Below are 20,231 nucleotides of genomic sequence, written 5' to 3'. Positions count from 1 at the left end.
CATGATCGTTATAGCAAATGAGACATTAACAGTATTAACAGTATTATGTGGAAGAATCGTGTTAATGCAGGAGGAATAAGAATTTCAAACATTTTATCTCTGCACACTCCCTTAATTGTTATAGGGTAAAATGGCAAACAGCTTAATCCCTAGACTTTACATATCTTACTTATAGTTTACATATTGGATTACATACTTGTGATTCATATTCACTGGTTCATATGGCGTGAGTATATGCTAATAAAGATCTAGGTTAGAATTTGTACCTGCCTTTCTCTTGTAGCTGCTGTATGGCAGGAAACAGTAGTAGCCTGTGGGATGGAGGATCAAAAATTCTTCTGAAACAGTAAACTGTCCACAGGAATAGCTGCATTTAATCATGTATAGTAAGCCTTTGAAAGCACAATCCAGCCCCCAAGATGGACTGGCACAAGTCCCTTGCGCTGGCCCAATGGTGTTGTGAACGTTCTGTAAAGCACTTTTGCACTGCCATCTGAGGAGGGAGGCTGGCCCAAGCCCTGTTGGGCTGGTGAAAAGGTAAACCCGTGCCGGCTGAGTCAGGCCAGTGTAGGGTTCTGGCGGGGCATGAAGAGGGTGGGGTGGAGGTATTTCGGGAGGAGGGTGGGTGGTGGATGGGCCTGTGGACAGGTGGCAGGTGAGCGGGGGTGGAGCCTAACCGTGGTCCGGGCATCCCAGAACAGCTTCAGGCTGTTCAGATCTGCGCAACATCTTGAGGAATTTCCCTTGTCCCGGGCTGGTCGCAACTGGCCCCAACCCTGCTGTAGAAGTAGGGCAGGTTTGCCTGCTCCTGGGCAAGTTAGGATTGAGTTCCCCATGTGATAAGCTGCAAATGCATGAAATCTTGTATTGTGTATGCCAGGGCTTCTCAAACTAGGGCGTCATGATGCCCCAGCCTGAGGGTCTGCCGCCTTAAGGTGCTGGGGTAGGGGGGAAGCAGTGATGCAATCCCCAGGATCGCATTGCTAAGGTGGCTGCAGGGACTGGCATGCACTTACTAGTCCCTGCAGCAGTGTCCTGGGGATGCGGGGAGCCCTGCGTGAGCATCTGCAGGGCTACCCATGTCTTCAGAAGTGAAAGCAAAACCGGAAGTAGAGCGCAATCACTGCGCTTTCACTTTTAGAAGGCTGGGGAGCCCTGCAGATTCTCGCGCAGGGCTCCCTGCACCCCCAGGATGCTGCTGCAGGGATTGGTGAGTGCATGCCAGTCCCTGAAGCCCCCTTAGTGACGTGATCCCCAGGATGCCTTCCCCCTGCCTAGGCTGCCTTCCCCACTCCCATGCAAAGACTTAGTGGCTTTCAAACTCTTCCTAGCTACTATCGGCATGTAACATACTGTTAATTTGGCATGAATCTATATTGTCATTTTTGCTGTCAGAGTATTTTTTCACAGGCATCCTGTGAGAGTGATTCGTGAGGTTCCTGATCTTGTTAATGTGATTTTGATGACGGCTTACCGTTTAGGCAGTTGTGACTTACTGTTTTTAATACCAGTCTGTCATTAGAATGTTTGTTGAATGAGAATAGATACATGTAAATCTATATTTATGTAAAAACAGTAGTGTTAATCCAACCCAGAATATTGAGAAATGACATTATCCCAAATATTTGAGGTCTGTTAAACTTTAAGAAAAGTTTAGTGATGTCAGAGTACTTCAGAATTTCCTTCCTTTATATTATGTAGGAGTAACATAGCTCTGAACGGATAATAAGGCATTAGAAGAATTCTGGGAAAATCTAGATCCAAGACACTTTAGATAGAAAAATGTGGCATTTAATACTTTGATACTGTTGCGTTGTATGCCGGCATGGTACAAGACTCAAGCAATCACTTGACTGTGAAGTACTGACTTTCAGCAGATGGAGCTGTCAATTAGAGACTACAAATTGGAAATCATTCTGTTCCCATGGGTGAATTAGTGTGTTTATTCAGTAATTTTTAGTATTGCAGCTTTTCCATTAGCAGCTGTGCTGAACTGTTTTGATTAATGCGCATTGTCTGTCTTCACCCTTTCTCTCATGCTAGGAGTGGTGTTTCTCTTTGGTAAAGTGTGGATTGAATCGGCGAAGTCCTATGTGAGCTGTTGTGTGACAGTAAAAAATATTGAGAGAACTATTTACCTACTGCCACGTGAGTTGGTATGTCTTTTATGTTGACAGTGAGAGACTGTTGTTGATCATAAATGGTCTATTAATAGGATGCTATTCAAGCAAAAGGCATTATGGGAAACATATTTATAACTTCCAATGATTTATTTATAAAGTATGAATACAGCCTGTATAATGTGGACTGTGGAACTGTAGAGAGTAGTAATGAATTAAAAGACTAGTACTCTCAGTAAATGATATAAAAGGTAGTATACCCAAAGAAGCAACAACACGAACATTCAGTGGGGTGGGGGAGTTAGTAGAGAGATTTTTTCTCAAGTCTCTGGTTTTATCATTCCCCCCACCCAAAAATTGCTGCATAACATCGATGGAACTTTCAACCTGAGTTCCTAGAATGTCTGGATAATGCTATCGCTTGGTGAAACCTTTGGCTTAGCGCAGTGTTTCTCAAACTGTGAGTCAGGACCCACTAGGTGGGTCGCGAGCCCATTTCAGGTGGGTTCCCATTCATTTCAATATTTTATTTTTAATATATTAGACTTGATGCTATGGTATGTGATGGCATTTGGGGTTACAGACCTGTGCTTTTAACAAGCTACTATGTATATTCTTTTAACAATGATAATCAATAGGACTTACTCCAGAGTAAATGTGGGTAGGATAGCAACCTAGGATAGTTAAAAATTTTCTTGCTTGATGATGTCGCTTCTCTTCATGACATCACTTCCGGTCGGTCCTGACAGATTCTCATTCCAAAAAGTGGGTCCCGGTACTAAATGTGTGAGAACCATTGGCTTAGCCCATTACTTCTCATGCCAAGCTAAATGAAATCTAAATATAGAAGTCTGCATGTACTTGCATTGTCTGTTGATAATCTTACCTCTTTCCACTCCCAATCTCCACACTTCTTTGTAGCTTAGGTTATTTTAACCGCTGTATGAATAATAAAGTTAAAAATTAAAGCATAGCATCCTGCCTGCTGGCATAGACACACTCCATGGATGCATTCTTCTCTTGTGAACAGAAGAGTTCTGTGAAAGAGTGTTGTGCTCATGGAAGGATCCTTTGTGTGCATGTAGTTCTCCTGTCCATAGAAGGAGATTTGATCATGAAGTACTTCTGAATGAATGGTTAGAACATCACTCATACCAAATGGTTTTTCTGACCTTTTTATAAACATATTTATAATGATTGCTACATTTCTTTAAAGCAAGTTGATTTATCCTCTGGGAAAGAGACTAAGAATCCTGTGACCATGATGGATATCTATGAAGAATTTAATGACAAGTTTGCAGGCAAATACAAGATAATGAAGTTCAAGTCCAAGGTTTGTCTGACCCTATTCCTCCCAATCTCATTTTTCCAAGTGTGGAGAGTGCATGTTTTTCAGGTTGAATTGATGGCTGACAATAAGTATTAAAGGGGATTGTGGTTTGTGTTTGTGTACATTGCCTAATTTCTGTGCTGCCTTTCACTACCGGTTTACCAGAATCTAGATACAGATTAAGCATGGCTTACCAATGTGGCATATGATATTTGCACGTATGTGCTGCATTTATATCTTTGGGAGCGATGCTTTTATAGTTAACAGATTAAAGCATTTTGCAAAAGTATATCCTTATGATAGCAAGCAAATGAGTATAGTATAGTATATACTTATAAGTATAGTAGAATTTGTAAGGAAAGCAGTTCAGATAATTTTGTTCTTTTTGTAAACCCTTTTCTCCTAGCTACTGTCAGTATAGTAAGAGATGAAAGAGTACTGGATGTAGCTTTCTATACAAATGGATGGTCAACATTATATTTAGCAGTGATTTATAAGAGGACTTGACTTGACATCAGCACCTAAATATGAAATGCTTTCATGGAATGGACACTGGTGTTTTCAGCTTTGGCAACCCAGTAACTCTTTGCATTTAACATGAAACTCTTGAAAGTGTTTCCTTGAACTCGCAAAGGCAGTGAGGTTTGTAACCTGGTGTGCAAGATCCAGTTACACACTGAAGGAAGGTGTAGCAGATAACTGCTTGTTTACTAAAGCAAGGCAGCAAGGAGACCAGTTGCCTCAGATCATGCGCAAGTGCCAGCTAGACGCAGCTAGCTTTTTATACTCAGTTCAAAGTAATACATTCAACAGGCAAAAAGTTCAGTAAATTTCCATCCCTGCCTCACTCAAACTCCCCTTTTACCCCTCCTATTGGTTGTTGTTTTTTCAAGATAATGCAGATTGGCTCTGTCTGCTCTTCAAGGACCAAGATACTGGGGAACTGGGACTAAAAGCACTGAGTGATGACATGAGGCTAAAGGTTTGGAAGCTAACTCCTGAGGCTGTGTTACCACTGTAAAGGACTGCGTGAGGGGTGGCACACAGCTTTTTGTTAACAAGCATTTTGGGTCCAGAGGCAGAATCAGAGCTGATGTTAAAATGGTGTTACTTTTGGCCAGACTTTATTGAGAGCTCTTGACTCACGGCATCAAAAGGGTGAACTGTTTTTCTTCGTGACAAGAGTCAATTATATTACAAGAAAATAGTTCACCCTTTCAAGAGCTTCATGTTAAAATGTAAAGAGTTAAAATGGTGACACTAGGTTGCCAAAAACTTCTTTGGAATCAAACTTAAAATAATAAAATGATGATGTAAAGAGGAAACTGAAGGCCATCGGAAGGCTGAATATCTGTTTTGTAACCTCACATATCATGTCTTAAGAGTTTTCTTTTAAGAAGTGGCATGAGACTCTGGTCGCGAGAATTTATGCTCATGCAAGTTTCTAACGTATTGGTTTTAAAACCTACTTGACTGGATTTTTGATTCTGAAATTAGATTGCCAAATGGTGGATGAATTATAGGGCAAGGATAAAGGAGAGAGCCGATATGGGGCAGCATGAAGAGCAAATTGAGAAAACAGACAAAAGGTTGTTGCCTTCAGGCTGTGCAAAATAACTTCTAATTTGTTTATGTTCTTGTCTGAACATGTAAGAGGAAGAAGAGTAAAAGCTTCTTTAATAACAAATTACAGTTGCTATCCTGACTCGATATCCTGGTTTGTTCTGATTCCAGTTAGTTGACAAACCATCGCTCCTAGTGCATACATATCAAGGAACTGCAGTTTTGTTTTTAGAGGGAAAAGCAAACCTTGCACTTTCATCTCATGTGCTTAGGCTTGCACATGACTCCTTTCACTTTGGTGTGTCTGATATCTAAACTCATCATGGCACTCTTCAAGTGGAAACTAAGTCTTCTAAGTGCAGAAAAAGTCATCTTACTGGGTGCAATGAATTACTGGGAATGTATGATCCCATTTTTGCATGTCACACAGGAAAGTCACAGTGCTGCTGCTGTTTGTTTATATGTTTGGGCAGAGGTTCAGAGTACCAGAATATCAAGTTTTGACTCAAATGTTCCAAATAAGTCACTATGTTTTGATCTATCACGTGTTTAAAATAAATGACATAAAGTAAAAAGGGGTGGATGGGAAACTGCACTATTATATGACTTGAATGGACAATAGTTGAAGGTTGAACTTCAACCTTCAGGAGGGGCAGGAGGTCTGGTCTAGAAGGTTGAGCCTCCATTTGCCTGAAGATAACATCTGAAAGTCGCCGGTTCGAGGCCACTGGCACCGTGCGACCTTGAAGCAGCTGAGCCAAGCTATTCCATCTGCTCTGAGTGTGGGAGGATGGAGGCCAGAATGTGCGGCCAGATCAAGAAAGAAACACCTGAATGTTGTGGTTTCTTGAAAGATAGAAACCTTCTTAGAAATTGTAAAAATCCCTACGGGGATTTAAAAATTGCCTGCCTATGTAAACCGCCTTGAATAAAGTCTAAGGAGAAATCTGAGGACCAAGAAAGGTGATATAGAAATACCTGTATTATTATTATTATTATTATTATTATTATTATTATTATTTGAAGGTTGGAAGTTTTGGAATATTACAGAGTACATTTTAGTAGAATATAGAAGTAGCCTAACAAGTGTGCCATATTGTATGTTCCAAGAGACAAATCTACCTATAAAACCTAGATTGTAAACTATTCTTACTTTGGAGGAGGAGCAGAAAGCAAGGTGTAGAAATTATCCCCCCACCCCCTATAGACAGCATGTCTATTATGTGATCTTCTTACAGTGGATGAGGATCAGGGATTTGTTAACCAGCAGTATTTCTTGCCTATTTGCATCTTTTGAGGGTAGATTATTCAAATATATTCAGATTGAGCAAATGTTCATGTAATTATTTGCATGTTTGCAGTGTTGAGATTATATGCCGGTTTTAAGGATCAGATGGTTTGTGCTGTCATAAAATGACCTATGCAGGTGAGGTTTTCAAGTTGAAATGTATTGCTTAAATGAAAAAAGGGTTTTGGGGGGTAAAAAAAACTTGTATACAGTACTTCCGCTGGTTTTATGTATCGATTCCTGGTGACTATTTCAAAATGTGTGTTTTTTCTAGAAAGTGGAAAGGAATTATGCTTTTGAGATACCAGATATACCTGCAAAATCTGACTACCTGCAAGTCAAATACTCAGTGAGTAAAGCTATCTCCTCCTCCTAAATTGAGGAAGGTGAGGAAAGGTGTCCTCCTAAATTGAGGAAAATAGTCTGCATGCTTCTTTTTTTCATCACAGCTTTTGAATTTGAAAAACTGTGCAGACAGGATAGCTTCATATGTTCATAGGTAAATGGTGAATTCCATGACGCGTTGGACCAGAAACCAGGATGAGTGCTGTATGTCTGTATGTGGTTAGGAAATGGCTGCATGTTGGTATATCAATGCCTTGAATGCCTGGTTTGCAAGGGAGAGTTAGGCTCTTTTTTAAATGTAGAATATATTTATTTAAAATAAGGTGCATCTGTATTGTTGTAGGATGGTGTGGGTAGGATTACTCTCTGCCCCATCACTTCACCTGTGGCCTGGTTTATCTTATGGGCCAAGATGTGCTTGCTTGTTTGCTTTTGGCATCAACGTTTTTTAATGTTGGAATATATTTGTATATGTAGAGTAGGCCTCTAAAGTTGCAGCACACCATGCATGCATTATCGTCCCCCAAGTGCTTCATGATATACCTGTTTTTGAGGCTCCAGGTGATCTTATTGAGCACCTAGTGGGCTGTGTTTGGTTCATGCATTTTGAATTTTACATGTCTTGCTTAAAGAGGCTTGTGGGTTTCTTTTTCATGTAGTCTAGTCTGTCTTTTTGTTGCAGTCATGTAGAGCATGTCATGTAATGTAGAGCAGGAATAAAGCCACCCTTTGCAAGTTAGGAAAACTGTTGCCACATACAGGACAATTGTTCATTGCTGTGTTTAAATTTTCAGGCTGAATATTGTCGACTTCCTCAAGACTTGAAAGGAGAAACATTTTCTCATGTATTTGGAACTAACACTTCTAGTCTAGAACTATTCTTGATGAACAGGAAGATCAAAGGACCAAGCTGGCTGGAAATAAAAAGTCCACGTATGCGTGTTTTGTGTAGAATATCTTCTTATCTAATATGAATCAGTATGAATTTGCAAGTGAATTTGGAGGTGTTCAGGACAAGGTTTAACTTGTTGAGAAGAATAGGGAAATATTCTGAAATCCAAATTGTTAGAATTCTGGATAAGCGTACTACTTCTAGTCATGGTTGTAGATTTGTGAGTTTAATTTTAATAGGGCTCTTTACGACTTGGGTCACACTGGCTTCAGTTTACCCATGGAAGCTGCAAGTTGCATCTTTTGGGAATTGCTGCTTCAGAAAAGACACTCCTATGCATGCCTACTCAGTAGTAAGTCCAAATTTGTTCAGTGGGGCTTGCTCCTAGGTAAGCATGCTTAGGATAGTATTGTTTGTCTTGCCATAGTAGAACTTAGTGGGCACATTTTAAGTTAAATATATGGTTTATCTTTTGTCTTTAAAATGGCTCAGGGCTTGATCCAACAAAAATGACTGCTGCATTGAAGCTAATGCATTGAATGACTACTGCATTGAAACTTGTCCATAGTAACCTTGGACAAGTACAAGACAAACCTGTAAGTTTCATTACTTTCAGTGGGCTTAGTCCTAACTAACCTTAGCAGATGAGAGCCTACGACTGAAATCTTAAGCATACTTAATATGGAACAAATCCCAGTGCAGTAGGTGGGACTTTTGAGTAAACACTTGAACTCTTGTTGCTCCGTACTGTAGTGACTGGCAATACCAAAGCCTAGACAAAATTAAAAGATTTAATTTTTTTAAGTGATAAAATCATATTGTGCGGTGCCTATTGTTTTTATCTTCATTCTTAAATGCTAGATTTGTTGAGTAACAGTTATTACCAGGTTTTAAAGTTCAGGTTCTAGGATTCATTTATGATTGCTTGGTTGGTGTAATTGGCTTATGTGTGTTTTTTTTCCCCCAGAGCTCTTGAATCAGCCTGTCAGTTGGTGTAAGGTAGAAGCTCAGGTACTGAATCCTGATTTGGTGAATGTAGTGAAAGATCTTCCCCCACCACCTCTTGTGATTATGGCTCTTAGTATGAAAACAGTTCAGAACACGAAGACTCATCAGAATGAAGTGAGTCATGAACTTTCCTGATGAACTTGACTATATGTAGAAAAACAATCCTCCATTTTACCAGTACTTCCCAAGCCAAGTAACCCTTCAGTAGCATTCTGTGTTAGGTACTTTGAAACCCCTGGATCAGTTTGTACACTTTAGCTGGGAGAAATCAGAGTGAGATTTTTTTGGACTAGCTGAATCCAGTATTCTTGAAGCTCAAGAACTTTTTGGAGGAAATTATTCTTTTCAGGAGCAGTAAATGTCCAGCTAATTCTTGGTTGTCCTGCATTGCATTCGTATTTCTATTAAATCAGGGGTCATTAAAGCCTGTCTGTGGGCCAGATCCGGTGTTTGCTCAAATTCCTCCCCTCTGTGAGCAGCTCTTACCATTCCAGTGCTCTGCTGCTTTGTTCTTCACCCATACAGGTATAGGGATGTTCAGGGCAGTCACATCTATGGCCCAGCATCACAGTAGGCTTTGCGCCAGGGACATAGACTGCCCAGAGCATCCTTATGCCCACATGGGTGAAGAATAAAGCAGCAGAGCAGAGGAACGGTAAGAGCTCCTTGGAATGGGAAGGGCATTAAATTAAATGCTTAGAATATATTGCATCTTGTTTCACACTGATTAGTCTGTTTCAATTCATGCAACAATAACCCAACAACACGTGAATGAACAAACAAAACTATATTGGAAGGGCTAGAGCAGCAGTTCCCAATTTCTGGTTGTGATGACCTGGGGTGTTGCAGGGCACCTGCTGCTCTGGCAGAGAGTGGCAGGAGGCTCAATGTGATGGGAAGAGCTGCAGTGCATGAAAACCACATGTGGTGAAAAACCCTCCCGCCCATCTGACCCTCTTCCTGCTCTTTGAAGTCTTGCACTAAGCTTCTGAACCCAGAAGTGAATGGCAGTGATGTCACTGCGGGACATGTTTTGTGTCACCATCATTCACTTCCTGGTCCCGGACGTGTCACAGCCCCAGCAAGTTTTGGCACTGTTCAGCTAGAGCAGTGATTTTTCAACCTTTTTTGTCTCATGGCACACTGATAAGGTACCAAAATTATCAGGGCATGCCATCAGCTTTTTGACAATTGACAAGGCACACCATGCTGTTGATGAGGGGCTCACTTCCCCCAATCGTCCTACTAATAAATGACCTTCCCCCAAACTCTCGTGGCACGCAAGTGTGCCACGGCACAGTGGTTGAAAATGGTCTAGAGTTGAAAGTGGTCTAGAGTGATGTTTAAGGTATAGCAATCCAAAATGGAACTCCCAGTTTCCTCAGATTGAAAGCAAGCTTTGACAGATGGTCAATTTTCTATACCTGTGGAACCATTCTTCTCATTATTGAAGCGTCACAATAAATTTTTAATCAAGATGACTTCACATAAATGTTCTGAAGGCTCTACTATAATAATTTCATTTGTTAAAAAATCTTTATTTCTTGTCTTTCCAAGAAATCATTTGATGAAGCAAGTTGGGAAAATATGTTTTAATTACTACATTCTCAGGTAATTTGACTTTCATCAGGGTGTACTTGCCTGAGATGTGAAAAAATAAAATTATGACACTCTGATATGGGATTATCTTGTCTTTTTAATTAGTTTGGTGTCCATAGGAGTTGTGTTTAGTATACAAAAAGGGGGATTACATATCCTGACAGGCTAGTTCATGTTCTGCCATCATGTACTGAATAGTGGTACATGATTTGGTTTACAGAATCGGTTACAAAACTCATTAAATAATGGTTGATGTCTTGTTCAGAAGGACTGTTTAAGAGATAAAGAAAATTGAACTGACAATGCTAGTTAAACACAGTTTAAATTTATTTTTTGTTTGTACAGATTGTGGCTATTTCAGCTTTAGTCCATCACAAATTTTGTCTGGACAAAGCTCCACCAGAACCGCCTTTTCAAACCCACTTTTGTGGTAAGTAGGGCCTCACTGTGGTGCGCGTGTATGTAGTTATTTTTTTCCAGTTTTTCAACAGATAGCTTGGATCGGGTTTGGATATAATTTGAAAGGCATGTTCTACCTTTTGTTTTGGTCATTATGAGAATGCATAATCTGCTGTTGGGTCTTTGAAAGCACATCATTTTTTAAGTTAGGTGTAATAGTGGTCATGGTACTACAGAACATCAGCTGTTGCTTAATATCTTCTCTGTTGCATATTTTGGGTTGACTCCTGGCTATCTTTCTTACAGTTATTTCCAAACCAAATGATTGCATTTTTCCATATGACTTCAAAGAAGTTGTTAAGACTAAGGTAATTTTTTTCTTCTTCTTGTACGTTATTTTGCACTCCGTAGTCTTTATGTTTCAGGAAAGAGTAGTCTGATGGTGACAGAGCTGGAGCTTCTTGAACTAGATTTTAAAGGTGAAAGTATTGAATCAGATGGTCTGTTTTCTCATCTATACTATGTCTGCTAAGATCATGTAATCAATAGTCAGTGTACAGTTGGCCTTCGGTATTCATGAGGGATCTGTTCCAGGACCTCCCGTGGATACCAGAGTCTGTGGAGACTTACATCTGGGAGGGGGGGCAGGCGCGCCACTGCCATAACTTACCTGGGGACCACACTCAGCCCTCTGGAGGCCATGCACGGCCTTCTCAAAAACATAAGAACAACCCCAATGGATCAGGCCATAGGCCCATCTAGTCCAGCTTCCTGTATCTCACAGCGGCCCACCAAATGCCCCAGGGAGCACACCAGATAACAAGAGACCTGCATCCTGGTGCCTTCCCTTGCATCTGGCATTCTGACATAGCCTATTTCTAAAATCAGGAGGTTGCACATACACATCATGGCTTGTAATCCGTAATGGATTTTTCCTCCAGAAACTTGTCCAATCCCCTTTTAAAGGCATCCAGGCCAGATGCTGTCACCACATCCTGTGGCAAGGAGTTCCACAGACTGACCACACGCTGAGTAAAAAATTTTCTTTTGTCTGTCCTAACCCTCCCAACACTTAATTTTTGTGGATGTCCCCTCGTTCTGGTGTTATGTGAGAGTGTAAAGAGCATCTCTCTATCCACTTTATCCTTCCTATGCATAATTTTGTATATTTCAATCATGTTCCCCCTCAGGCGTCTCTTTCTAGGCTGAAGAGGCCGAAACGCCGTCGCCTTTCCTCATAAGGAAGGTGCCTCAGCCCAGCAGTCATCTTAGTTGCTCTCTTTTGCACCTTTTCCATTTCCACTATGTCCTTTTTGAGATGTGGCAACCAGACCTGGACACAATACTCCAGGTGACCTTACCATCGATTTGTACAACGACATTATAATATTAGCCGTTTTGTTCTCAATACCTTTTCTAATGATCCCAAGCATAGAATTGGCCTTCTTTACGCACCTTGGGTCAACACTTTCATCAACCCGTCCACCACCACCCCAAGATCTCTCTCCTGGTCTGTCACAGACAGCTCAGAATCCATTAGCCTATATGTGAAGTTTTGTTTTTTTACCCCCATGTGCATGACCTTACACTTACTTACATTGAAAGGCATCTGCCATTTTGCTGCCCATTCTGCCAGTCTGGAGTTATCCTTCTGGAACTCCTCATAATCACTTCTGGTCTTCACCACCTGGAAAAGTTTGGTGTTGTCTGCAAACTTTGCTACCTCACTGCTCAACCCTGTCTCCAGGTCATTTATGAAGAGGTTGAAAAGCATCGGTACCAGGACAGATCCTTGGGGCACAACACTTTTCACCTCTCTCCATTGTGAAAATTGCCCATTGACACCCGCTCTCTGTTTCCTGGTCTTCAACCAGTTCTCAGTCTGGGAGAGGACCTGCCCTCTAATTCCCTGACTGGAGTTTTTTTAATAGCCTTTGGTGAGGGACCGTGTCGAACACCTACTGAAAGTCCAGATATATAATAACCATGGTTTCTCCCGCATCCACTTGCCTGTTGATCTTTTCAAAGAATTCTAAAAGGTTTGTGAGGCAAGACTTACCCTTACAGAAGCCATGCTCATTCTCCGTCAGCAAGGCCTGTTCGTCTATGTGTTTTGAGATTCTATCTTTGATGAGGCATTCCACCATCTTACCCAGTATAGATGTTAGGCTGACCAGCCTATAGTTTCCAGGGTCCCCCCTCTTTCCCTTTTTAAAGATTGATATGACATTTACTATCCTCCAATCCTATGGCACCGTGGACGTTTTGAGGGACAAGTTGCATGTTTTAGTCAAGAGATCAGCAACTTCATTATTTAATTCCTTAATAACTCTTGGGTGGATGCCATCAGGGCCCGGTAACTTATTGGTCTTTAATATATCAATGAGGTCTGAAACATCTTCTCTTTCAACCTCTATCTGACTTAATTCCTGGGTCAGGAGGGGATGTTCAGGCAGCGGTATTTGCCCGAGGTCTTCTGTTGTGAAGACAGATGCAAAGAACTCATTTAATTTCTCTACCATCTCTAAGTCTCTTTATCTCTCTCCCTCACCATAAAGGGGGCCAACCGCTTCTCTGGTGGGTTTCCTGCTTCTAACATATTTGAAGAAGCTTTTATTATTCCCCTTAATGTTGCTGGCCATGTGTTCCTCATAGTCTTGCTTGGCCTCCCGTATCACCTTCTTACATTTCTTTTGCCACAGTTTATGCTCCTTTTTATTCTCCTCATTAGGGCAAGACTTCCATTTACGAAAGGAAGCTTCCTTGCCCTTTACAGCCTCTCTAACTTGGCTCGTTAGCCATGCAGGCTAACAGAACATCACGGAAGTGACTGGAAGTGACTTCTGGTTGTGTTTAGGAGGCCTTCTGAGGCCACCCAGCTGTGAGCTCTGCATCCACAGTTACAGGGGGCCCACTGTACTGCATTTCTAGAAATGTCTACTCAGATGTAGGTCCCTTTGAGCAATAGGACTTGCTCCCAGATAACTGTATATAGGATTCTAGCTTTACTTTGCTATATTTTTTTGTACTTCCAACAAGGAGCCAGAGTGGTGACTTTAAGCTTTGAGGCACCCTTGGATATAAAAGATTTTCTTGCTTGGATAAATCACAGTTCCAGTAAGGTAAACAGAACTGTGAGCCATACATCTCCCCTTACATGTGAACCTCGCTGTCCAAGGCTTATTCTGAAAGTATGAAGCCATCGTTTCCTGATCTTATAGAAAGACAACAAGTTTGATAAAAAATAATGGAGAGCTTTCTTTAAGAGTTGTAAATGTAGGCATGGAACCATTTTGAAACAACATTAAATCAGTACGTACAAGGCTTTTATACAGGTGATGAAATTAAATTATATTTTAATAATGTGTGGAAAATGGCTTGTATGAAAGCAAGATGCAGTCAGTTTTGAAATTTAAGTATATGTTTCTGTTGTATGACTATTTCCACTGTGGTGGTCAGGGGTGGCTGCTGTATGTTGCAGTCTGGCACTTAGTTGCTTGCAATTATGTCTCACTGGTTCTAGTAGAATTTAAGGATATGTAACAGAGAACAGGATTGCAGTCCAGTTCTTTTACACCTGGATAGCTGAAAATTGAGTGCCGTTTGGGGAAATTAAGCGAGGTTTAAATACAGTAAACAAATAAAATGCATTTTGTATTGTCTTGCTTAGAACGCGAAAATAGAGATTGCCACAGCAGAGAGGACACTACTGGGTTTTTTTCTGGCAAAGGTTCATAAAATTGATCCAGATGTTCTTGTGGTAAGTAACTATCAGTTTCTGTCACTGATACCCTTTTTGTAGTGCTAAACTACTCTGATGTAATGGAATGTGAGCAAATATTTTAACTTCTGAGGATGAATACATCACCAATGGTACACTGACAAACAATGGAGTGAAAAATCAGTATTTCATTGTCATTGGCACAATATTTCATTGACATTGGGACAATGAAATACTGATTTAGTATTTCATTTAGTATTTGAACTGATAGTTCAAATCAGAAGTTTTCAGAAGTATGAGAGGTAAGAAGCTGGAAAGAAGGTAGTGTAGCCAAAGAAAAGAGGGAAAGCTTAGGCAAGGGCTGAGTAGTATACAAGAATGATGGATAAATGAACTGAGGAAGGAACAAGGGATAATTGTGGTTCTCTAGAATAGAGGTGGGCAAACTTTCAGCTTTAGGGATCTTGGACCTTTAACAATTGTGTGGAGTTAACAATTGTACACAATTGTTAAAGGTCCAGAATCCTTAAAGTTGGAAGTTTGCCCAGCCCTGGGCTAGGAGAGGAAAGAAAGCTGGGCATGATGAAAAATGGAATAGAAAGAAGGTTGAGAAGCTGTTTAATGGAAACAGGACATAGTAGACATTTGGCTGAAAAGGATGAACTTGACTGGAAACAAGAAAAGTCTGATAGGGTAACCTTTTTTTTGGAGTGAAGAGTAATGAATTCACATCAGTGTGAACTGAATGAAATAAACATTTTTGGACATTTACCAAAATGTTGATTTGATAAGTGTGATGTGTTGATTTGATAAGTGTAAATTATAACGCTAAAATATAAAAGATTCAACTTTTCTGCACCATAACTGGTTCACATTAATATTTATTAATAAATGTATAACCATCAGCACACAGAGAACCAGTAATAAAGTAGCAGAATAAAAGCCATCATTTACAAGCAACTACTGAAGTCTAAGATAAGGTACAACCAATGCATAAGCCACTGGTTAAGCCATTTCTGCCCAATGTTGCATATATGCAACAGGGATCAAATGTGTACACCTGTGCATTGAGCAAAAAAGGATTAAAGCAGTGCAAGCAAAATGCAAAAATGTCACCATACAGAAATAAGAATTGTGAATCCCAACATACCCCACTCACCCTTACAAAGAAATAGCTAACCAAAACAAAAGTGTTTCGTCTCCATTGGAACATGTCTAGGGAGAGACACCAGAGAGGGAGTTCTATAAGTGCAGTGCTATGACAGAGAAGGTTCTACCTATACCCCAGAACATTTGACAGTTGTGTGCTGAAAATACTCAGATTCAGGAATGAGTTTTTTGTGAAATGTGTATGGGATGCCATCATCCATGTAAACACTGAATACAGTTTCTTGTGGAACAGACCTTTTAAAAAATACATCCACACACAGAGTATGTCTTGTTTCCAGTTGTATGCATAAGATATTTCAAGTGTATTCTGTGCACTTGAAATAAATCTCTTTTCTATTTTCATTTGTTTACTTATTAGTTTTTGTTTCTTTCCTAAGGGGCACAATATTTATGGCTTTGATCTGGAACTCCTTCTGCAGAGAATAAACTTATGCAAAGTACCTCACTGGTCCAAAATTGGTCGATTGAAGAGATCTAACATGCCAAAGCTTGGGGTAAATGTTGCTTAAGTCTCATTTCTCCGCTGTATCTGATTAAATATTGAATTACTTTAGTTGCTGTATTTTGAATGCCTTGCTCAGTCTGTTTTGACTAGTCATGTACCGTGGCTTGCATACCAATTTAAATTTCTGTAACGTCGTTAAGAGTCTTATTTCAATAATGAGACATAACCAAGCAAATTTAGTTTACTTGTCTCAGCAAGATGGAGATATTGGCAGATTAATGACTAATAGAGGTGCTTTTGTGTATAGTAAATTGTGGAGAAAATGTATGTTGGCTTGACTGGCAAATCATTTCTCAGAGAATAGATAAAGTTTCCTAGTTCTGCTGTATGTAGCTCACTACTTATAAAATATTTGTTTTCTTCTACTCATCTGAATAGATTTTACTTATGCTACTTCTTTTTCACTTATTGCCACAAACTATTTAAATGCCTTCACCAGCAGTAAAGAAGCTATAGTAATCCTCTTACTTCATTAAGAAGTGTACAAATATGTATCGTATCTTATTGCAACTGCATCTTGACTGCCCTGCAGCATTATTTTCTGAAAACATGCTTGTTAAAACCAATAGATTCCATCATATGATATTGGCGTGAGTCACAAGTATGACACTTATCTGATGTTTAACTTGCTTGTAGTGTCTTTGTAGTGGAAAAACCTGAATAGAATGTTCTGAAATCTTGGAATTTTGTAACTTGGAATGTCTGGCTGTTAGAAACATCAATAGACAGAAGTGCTTCACTATTACTATAGAAGTGTCCCCCGTATCCATGGGGGATATGTTCCTGTCGCCCCCGCAGATACCGGAAACAACAGATAAGGGGGTATCTTATCTCTGCAGTAATCCTGTGGCCCATTGCCTTTGTTTATGTTCATAACAGTTGCAGTTACATGGTTCTTACAATGGTTCTTACAATGGTTCTTGCTTTACATGGTTCTTACAATGGTTCTTGCTTTAACCAAGCAAGCAAGCAGGCCCATGGCCTTTTGCAATGATTTTGTGCCTCTTGCTTTAACGGATAAGCAAGCAGGCAGGCTAGAAGGGAGAGTGAATATTAACTTCCTGCTTCCTGTTAACGTTCATTCTTCCTTTTAGCCTGCCTGCTTACTTGTCTGTGGGATAGTGAAATGACAAACGTCTCTATCTCTATCATGTAAAAACTGGTAATTTGTCAAGAAAGGAAATATGTGAACAGGCTCTGAAGATAGTTTTGTTTTTTTTTTCCTTTCATGGCAACAAAGGGTCGTAGCGGATTTGCTGAAAAAAATGCAGCCTGCGGTCGAATGATCTGTGATGTTCAAATTTCGGCAAAGGAACTGATTCGTTGCAAGAGCTATCATTTGTCTGAACTTGTAAATCAGATCCTGAAAAAGGAAAGAGTAGCAATTCCATCTGAAGAGATGCGCAATATGTACAGGTATGCTGCTAGGTGCTTCTGTTGTGAAAAGGCAAGTTCATAAGCAATGACTTTTAGTTAATCAGCTGGTGTGAAGCGTGGGTGGAAAATAAAAATACCTAGGCAATTACAGATTCTTTCTTTTTTAGATGTGGACAAAATGTGGCATGGATAATTAATAAATATGAAATAAATGCCAATACTAGAGAATAATTATGCCGAACTAATCTGATACCCTATTTTTATAAAAATCAATTATTCTTTGGACAAAAAGAATGCAATATATGCGGACTCATTATTCTGTTGCTGGTGTTCGTCTCCCAGATGATTCCGTAGATAGAGGAAAGCTGTTTATCTTAATTGAAAGATTTAGGTATAATAACTAATGGCTACAAACAGGACAGTTTCTTCCCCTCCCTCAGTAAAAATTATTTCAGTGATCCTGACTATCATTTTGGCAATTGGAATATAATATCAAGTAGCTTAGTAACATTCAACACTTAATAACAAGCTATTCATTAGGAGCTACATTGAAACACAAAACTAGACTTGTTGATGACTATAAACCCATGTCTTTTCACTGCGAGTCTGTTGGAAGGGCTCTGTTCATTTTAAGCATTCACTAAGCACTCATGCTTAGTGCCAAATTGTAGATGCTTATGTAAATAAAATGAAGGTGATATAATCTAAGCCACTGTAGATATTTTAAACTAAAATACTGATAACACACCTTTCAAAGAAATAGGGTCCATTCCAAATCAGGACCATCTGATAGGTTATTTATTCAAAGTGTACATAATAAAAATGAAAATATTCCACAAAAGCACAAAAAATGCAGGAAGGCAGCTTACAGAATGGGGGATAAATATCTTTCCTGGAGTGCTCTGCAGATGCTATCTCGCAGCTACCACCACCACCACCTTTTTCTTCGTATGACTCAAAATGGGAAATGTCAGTGTCAGTTTTGGAGTCAAATGGAACATGTATTAAATTTGAGGTATAGAGAGTTGTTTATGAGCTCTGGCTTTACAGGCACATAATGGTAATTTGAATCTGTATTTTTAAAAAATGGAGGAGAATTTAGTTAAATGGCTATTTCCTTTTTCCTAGTGATTCCCCTCATTTGCTTCATATGCTTGAGAACACCTGGATCGATGCCAAGTACATTTTACAAATAATGTGTGAACTGAATGTTCTTCCACTAGCCCTACAGATCACAAATATTGCTGGAAATGTTATGGTAAATCTTAACTTCCTTTCTTACCAAAATCTCTTTCAATGATTTATAATAGATCTAAATGTGCAGTATGCTGTTTTTCATTGAAAACTGATTCCTCTTTCGAAGTGACAAAAGCGAATGCAGTGCATATTAAAACAGATTTAAAATCCAGTTGTCTCAGGTGAATGTGCAACCACTAGTTGTAGCTTCTAATACAGCTATATTCACTGAGTCAAAAAGATCAGTTTGATATGGTGAAGTTTGCCAAATGAAGCAAACACTAAGCACCCCTAAAGGTCGGCCATGCATTTTGGATTAAAAATTTGAAGAGTTGGATTCAAAGGTGCCTTATGTGAATGAAAAGGCATGTCCAGCTGCACAAGCCCTTACTTTCTCCTCCTGCTACAGCCACCTTCCTGTTAGTCTGGAGTGCTTCCTGACCCCTGAGTTGATTTGCAAGGGGCTGCAGTGGGGAGGAGGGGAATGGAAAAGGATCTGCTCCCAAGGTGATTAGTATTATTGGCATTCAAACAGTATTGTTGGCATTTTAACTTCTGTCTCTATCTGTGAGTTTTTTGTTTTGTTTCCTGCAGTCAAGGACTCTGATGGGTGGGAGAGCTGAACGTAATGAATACTTGCTCCTTCATGCGTTTTATGAAAAAGATTATATTGTGCCTGATAAGCAAATCTTTAAAAAGCTCCCGCAGAAACAGGTGAGTGTAATATAATTTTTCCCCCTCTCTCTTCATATGCTAAGTATTTAGTGTATACTGTTTTTGGTTTTCATCATCTCTTAAGAATTTGTTTAAAAATATTTTAGAAGAGTGTTAGAAGAATTTTAGCACACTGTCTTTGAATCCTATTTACACTGCTACAAAGGAAGCTACAGTTTATCAGCTAAAATCCTGCATTTGCAACAGGCTTGTCCTGTAAAACTATTCCTGAAAGGTGATTTCCAGTTGCCACCACTGCCCCCTTAAAAACTAATAAGGCACTCTGTGATTTTTTTAAAGATTTTTTCTCTTAACTTCTCTGCAGTTACTCTTCAAGTTAGAAAGTTTTTGTATATAGGCCTACAAGAAACAAAACATTTTTTTAGTTGACAAGGATATTTGAACAAATTTAGGACATTTTTGGGGTACTGACTCCAGAAATGGCATCGGTTTTACCTGATTGGCTCTAGTTTTCTGATGCCAAGCCTTCTTCACAAGGAAACTCACAATCCTCACAATCAGCATACAGGGTGGCTATGCTATACCCACAATACTAGAGCCAGTCGTGCAAAACAGATACCATTTTTTCAGATTCAGCATCTCAAATATACCCAGAATAGGTATAACTTTTAAGACAACAAAAAGTGTGTTGACCTGTGTGGTTTGTTGGGTAAGCAGGAAGTGTGCTCATAGCATTATTTTTAGCCTCACTGACGGAGACCAGACTATTATATTTTTCCCTAATTTTTGCAGTACTAGGACAACTGATAATTGGAGCAGAGTTTTATCTGGCAGGAAGGGGTATGCAAACAAAGACTCTTCTCACAGGAATACTTCTCCATGCTGCTTTCTGAGGGCATTGGGTTTTACAGTTCAGTGACATTCACAGCCCAAAGGTTCTCTGTCCTGTCAAATGAGAAAGCTTAGTTCTCAAAATTTGTCTGTCTTCTTCTTTTCATGCATG

The 20,231-nt window shown here is 39.7% G+C and overlaps 1 protein-coding gene across 1 annotated transcript in view; it reads left to right on the top strand.

Annotated features, from left to right (window-relative positions):
• Positions 1 to 20,231, top strand: part of POLA1 (DNA polymerase alpha 1, catalytic subunit) — a 247,703-nt gene that overhangs the window by 14,848 nt on the left and 212,624 nt on the right. The window contains 12 exon segments of the mRNA XM_066619493.1: positions 2,044 to 2,156; positions 3,337 to 3,453; positions 6,576 to 6,650; positions 7,441 to 7,579; positions 8,506 to 8,660; positions 10,491 to 10,575; positions 10,851 to 10,912; positions 14,215 to 14,304; positions 15,813 to 15,929; positions 17,181 to 17,356; positions 18,446 to 18,575; positions 19,148 to 19,267. Coding sequence (XP_066475590.1) covers positions 2,044 to 2,156; positions 3,337 to 3,453; positions 6,576 to 6,650; positions 7,441 to 7,579; positions 8,506 to 8,660; positions 10,491 to 10,575; positions 10,851 to 10,912; positions 14,215 to 14,304; positions 15,813 to 15,929; positions 17,181 to 17,356; positions 18,446 to 18,575; positions 19,148 to 19,267 — 1,379 coding nt within the window.

Source organism: Tiliqua scincoides, chromosome 3, assembly GCF_035046505.1.
Source record: "Tiliqua scincoides isolate rTilSci1 chromosome 3, rTilSci1.hap2, whole genome shotgun sequence".
Classification (NCBI taxonomy): Eukaryota; Metazoa; Chordata; class Lepidosauria; order Squamata; family Scincidae; genus Tiliqua; species Tiliqua scincoides.
This window is presented reverse-complemented; position numbering and strand designations above follow the sequence as displayed.